At 40.5% G+C, this 5,277-nt stretch overlaps 1 protein-coding gene across 1 annotated transcript; it reads right to left on the reverse strand.

Annotated features, from left to right (window-relative positions):
* Positions 1-2,629: 2,629 nt before the first annotated feature.
* Positions 2,630-4,889, reverse strand: LOC111387776. Its single transcript, XM_023012364.1, has 5 exons — positions 4,466-4,889; positions 3,906-4,357; positions 3,666-3,842; positions 3,353-3,421; positions 2,630-3,115 (listed from the first exon to the last, which is right to left on the reverse strand). The coding sequence occupies exons 1-5, from the start codon at positions 4,887-4,889 to the stop codon at positions 2,630-2,632; spliced, it is 1,608 nt and encodes a 535-aa protein (XP_022868132.1).
* Positions 4,890-5,277: the final 388 nt, after the last annotated feature.

Below are 5,277 nucleotides of genomic sequence, written 5' to 3' on the forward strand. Positions count from 1 at the left end.
ATAAGGGGGATTGGGAGGGGGGCGAGAATATGCGTAATTGAAAGAATTGTGATGTGGGTGAGGTGATAAAATAAATTCAACCAAAAACATAACTAAATAAGGAAAGATAGAGGAAGAGTGTACCTTGAAAGGGTTGAGGAGGAGATGAAAAGGGGTAAACTTAAGGGGATTGGGGGAGAAGATGAGAGGTAAGAGGGGTTGGGAAATTTTGTATTGTGAGGAGAGAGAGGGGTTGAGGTTATAAGAAATAGAAAAGAAGTGAAACAATAAAAAAAATTTGTGGGGAAGGGTTAAGTTTGCAGCGCCCAGGCGCTGCGTTTCTGTCGAAACAGGCAAAACTCAGTGCCTAGGTGCTGAGTTTCTGTCGTTCAGTGGTTTCACAATGCCTAGGCGCTGCGTTTCTGTCGAAACAGGAAAATCGTAGTGCCTGGGCGCTGTGAACTCAGCACCTAGGAGTTGAGTTTCTGCCGTTCAGCAGTTTCGCAGCGCCTGGGCGCTAAGTTTCTGCCATTCGATAGTTTTGCAACGCCTATGCACTGCGTTTCTATTGAAACAGGTAGATCCCAACGCCTGGGCACTATGAACTCAGCACCTAAGCACTGAGTTTCTGATGTTCGGTAGTTTCGCAGCTCCTGGTGCCTAGGCGCTGAGTTTCTACCTCTTTTTTGTCATTTTTTTTAAATTCCTCCTCCTTATCACACTCATTCATTTTCATTGTAGAACTCAAATTCTACAATATGTAACCTTTATGGATTCTCCTACAAAAAAATGAGAGAAAGTGTTACTACGATAGCATAGATTACCAAAACAAAAATGAAACCAAAGCAAAAACCAATAATCAAATAAAGGGTAGAGTTTGGGTTGCCTCCCAAAAAGTGCTTCTTTTAAGTCATTAGGTGGACGTAGTGCCGCATTTATTCAAGAACAGCTAGACTCTCTTTAGTGGTGGGAATTCTTTCGCATAATGCTTGATGTATTGGCCATTTACTTTGAAATTTCCTTTACTTGGATGGTGCAATTCAATTGTCCCGTAGGGAAACACCTGAGAGATCTTAAACGGACCAGACCATCGAGACTTCAATTTTCCTGGAAAAAGCTTAAGCTGGGAATTGTATAATAGCACTTGATCACCCACTCAAAAAATTCGTTGCCTGATGTTCTTGTCGTGCCACTGCTTTTTCCTTTCCTTATAGATGGATGCATTCTCATATGCCTCTCTTCTGAATTCCTCTAACCCATGTAGCTGTAGTACTCTTATTTCTCCAGCTTTTTCGAGGTCCGTGTTTTATTGCTTCAATGCCCAATATGCTCTGTGCTCAAATTCCACTGGTAGGTGGCATGCTTTCCCAAAGACTAGATGGTATGGGGACATTCCTATAGGTGTATTCTAAGCTGTGCGATATGCCCATAAAATATCATCCAATTTTTTTGACCAATCCTTGTGAGATGCATTCACAGTGACCTCCAAAATTCTTTTCAATTGTCTGTTTGATGTTTCCACCTGTCCACTTGTCTGAGGGTGATAAGGAGTGGCAATTCGATGTTGTACTCCGTACTTATGCAAAACTGCCTGGAACAACTGATTGCGGAAGTGCATTCCACCATCACTTATACTAGCCCTAGGTGATCCATAGCGATTAAATATGTGTTTCTTTATGAAGTCCACCACCACCCTTGCATCATTTGTAGGCAATGCTTTAGCTTCTATACATTTTAAAACATAGTCCATCGCAACCAGGATGTACCGATTGTTGTAATATGATGGAAATGGACCCATAAAATCAACCCCAGACATCAAATATTTCCACTTCCAAAATATTGTTAAGTGGCATCTCATGACGTGCTGATATGTTACCTGTTCTTTGACACTTATTGCATGACCTACAGAAATTGTGGCACTCCTTGAATAATGTAGGCCAAAAAAAAACCACATTGGAGCATCTTTGCTACTATTTTAGTGGGGCCAAAGTGCCCTCCATAAACCGAAGCATGTACTCGTGAAAGGATCGATTTTATTTCATCCTCAGGCACACATCTCCTAATGATTTGGTCTGCCCCTCTCCTATATAAATTTCGATCATCCCAGTAATAGAATTTCGCTTCATGACTGACCTTCTTCTTTTACTGATAGGTGAGATCCAGATCCATATAGCCACTGGCTAATTAATTAACAATGTCTGCATACCTCGAAGCTTTTTCTACTTGCAGTAACTATTCATCTAGGAATACCTCATTAATATTCATATCATCTGAATCCTGCTATTGCTCTATCCTTGATAAGTGATCCGCTGCCTGATTTTCTGTTCCTTTTTTATCACGAATCTCGATGTCAAATTCTTGTAGTAACAGCACCCAGCGAATTAACCTTGCTTTCGCGTCCTTTTTCTCAAACAAATACTTCAGAGCCACATGGTCTATATAAACTATCACCTTGGACCCAATCAATGAATTTGTCAAAAGCGAAAACAACTGCAAGCAATTCCTTTTCAGTTGTTGCATAGTTGATTTGAGCATCATTCAATGTTTTGCTAGCGTAGTAGATAACATGAAATACTTTTCCGTTGCGTTGTCCAAGCACTGTCCTCACTACAAAGTTACTGGCATTACACATGAGCTCAAAAGGCAATTCTCAATTTGGAGCCACTATCACTGGTGCCGATGTCAAATTTTCTTTCAAAGTGTTAAAGGCTTTCAAACACTCATCAGAAAATTGAAATGGTATATCTTTCTCCAACAAGTTGCACAACAGCTTTGTAATTTTCGCAAAGTCTTGAATGAATCTTCTATAAAATCCTGCATCTCCCAAAAAATGCCTGATCCCCATTACTGAATTAGGTGGCTGCAATTTTTCAATCACCCGTATTTTGGCTTTCTCCACTTCAATCCCCTGTGCAGAAATTCGATGTCCCAGTATTATTCCTTCCTTTACCATGAAATGACATTTTTCCCAATTAAGCACAAGGTTCTTCTCCTCACATCTTTGCAATACAAGAGCCAACCGCTCCAAGCAATCGTCAAAGAAATCTCCAAACACAGAAAAATTGTCCATAAAAACCTCATTGTACTTTTCTACCATGTTAGAAAAGATGGCCACCATGCATCGTTGAAAGTTTACCTGTGCATTGCATAAACCAAAAGGCATTCTTCTAAATGCAAACGTTCTATAAGGACATGTGAAGGTTGTCTTCTCTTAGTCTTCTGGAGCAATTACTATCTGATTGTACCCTAAATATCAGTCTAGAAAGTAATAATGAGAGTGTTCTGCCAATCTTTCCAACATCTAATCAATGAGTGGCAATGGAAAGTGGTCCTTTCTAGTTGAATTATTTAGCTTTCTATAATCTATGCATACTTTCCACACTGTCACTAACCGTGTTGGTATCAGCTCGTTGTTCTCGTTCTTCTCCACTATGATTTCACCCTTTTTAGGTACAACATGCACAGGACCACGAGCTATCAGAGATGGGATAAATTATTCCTACATCCAATAATTTCAGCACTTCATTTTGCACGACTTCTTTCAAGGTTAGATTCAGTCGGCGTTGTCCTTCCACTGATGCCCTTGACCCGTCCTCCATTAGAATCTTGTGCATGCAAAGAGTTGGACTAATCCCTCTTATATCAGCTATTGTCCATCCAATTACCATTTTGTGTTGCCTGAGTACCTCCAACAATTTATTCTCCTCTTCCCTTGTCATGTCATTTGCAATGATTACTGGCAGTGTTGAAGATTCTCCCAAATATGCATAACGAAGATGGGAAGGTAAAGGCTTAAGTTCAAGAGTGGGTGCCTTTTCCACTGAGGATACTGGGGGAGAAGGGTTGTCTCCTAGAGATTCATACTGCCAATGCCTTCATCCTATGGGTTGCTCGGCTAAGTTGACAACACATTCATCTTTTCCTACATTTTTTGCTTCCAATTGCGTAAGCCCTGCCTCATAAAGATTTGTGTGATGCTTTATATCAAATGTATCGTCCATAAGCTCTTCAAGAACATCAACTTGGCAGAAAGCGTCGGAAGTCAATGGGTGTTTCATTACCTTGAACACGTTGAATATGACTTGCTCATTGTCCACTCGAAGAATCATTTTTCCATCATACACATCAATCAATGCTCTCCCAGTAGCCAAGAACGGTCTTCCCAAGATCAGAGGAATATTTGAGTCCTCTTCCATGTCCAAAATAATAAAATCAGCCGGAAAAATAAATTGGTCAACTTTAACAAGCACATCTTCAATAATTCCCTTTGGTCGTTTGATCGATCTATCGGCCAGTTGCAAAGAGATTGTTGTAGGTTTTGCTTCTTCTAATCCAAGAGACCTGTAAATAGAGAGAGGCATCAAATTAACACTGGCACCTAAATCACATAAAGAATGTTCAAAGAAATTAGAACCAATTGTGCAAGGTATAGTGAAACTCCTTGGGTCTTTTAGTTTAGGAGGTAGCTTTCTCAATAGTATTGTACTACACTCCTCGTTCAAGCATACTGTCTCATGTTCTTCTAGCTTCCTTTTGTTAGACAGGATCTCTTTCAAGAATTTCGCATAGCTGGGCATTTGGGCAATTGCGTCTGCAAAAGGAATATTGATGTGCAGTTTCTTGAAAATCTCGACAATCTTGGCAAACTGATTATCCAACTTCTTTCTTTGTAACCTTTGAGGGAAGGAAATTGGTGGCACATAAGCCTTCACGGGGCTGGGTGCTCTCACTGCAGGTGTTTCTTTCCTTTCGTTTTCCTTGTCAGTTGGTTGTTCAAACTCTACTCCTTTCCCAGCCTCTTTACCCATTATTTCCTTTTCTTTTCGCTCAGGTCTCTTCACATGTATTTCTGGAAGTTGTACCCCACTCCTGGTAGTAATAGCTTGCACTTGCTCTTTTGGATTGACCATTGTGTTGCATGACAATGTCCCTTGTGGGCATTCTGCAAGCTATTGAGCTATCTCACCAATTTGTGTTTCCAACTTCTTGATTGATGCTTGCTGATTCTGAAAGTTAGTGTCAATCTGCTGAAACCCATTGTCAGTCTTCTGCATGTACTAGTTGAACATCTCCCCCAAACTTGGTTTTTTCTCCTGTTGGGCATTATTTGAACTGTTCCCTTGTTGATTATCCGACCATCTGAAGTTTGGGTGCTGTCTCCATCCTAGGTTATAAGTTTGAGCAAATGGATTAAAATTTCAAAACCCATTCTGAATGAAATTGACCTGCTTGTCGGGATAGCCTATAGATGTGCAGTTTTTTGTCAGATGATTAGCCCCGCAGTTCTCGCATGATGGA

The sequence above is a fragment of the Olea europaea genome, unplaced genomic scaffold (genome assembly GCF_002742605.1).
Source record: "Olea europaea var. sylvestris unplaced genomic scaffold, O_europaea_v1 scaffold4240, whole genome shotgun sequence".
Lineage (NCBI taxonomy): Eukaryota > Viridiplantae > Streptophyta > Magnoliopsida > Lamiales > Oleaceae > Olea > Olea europaea.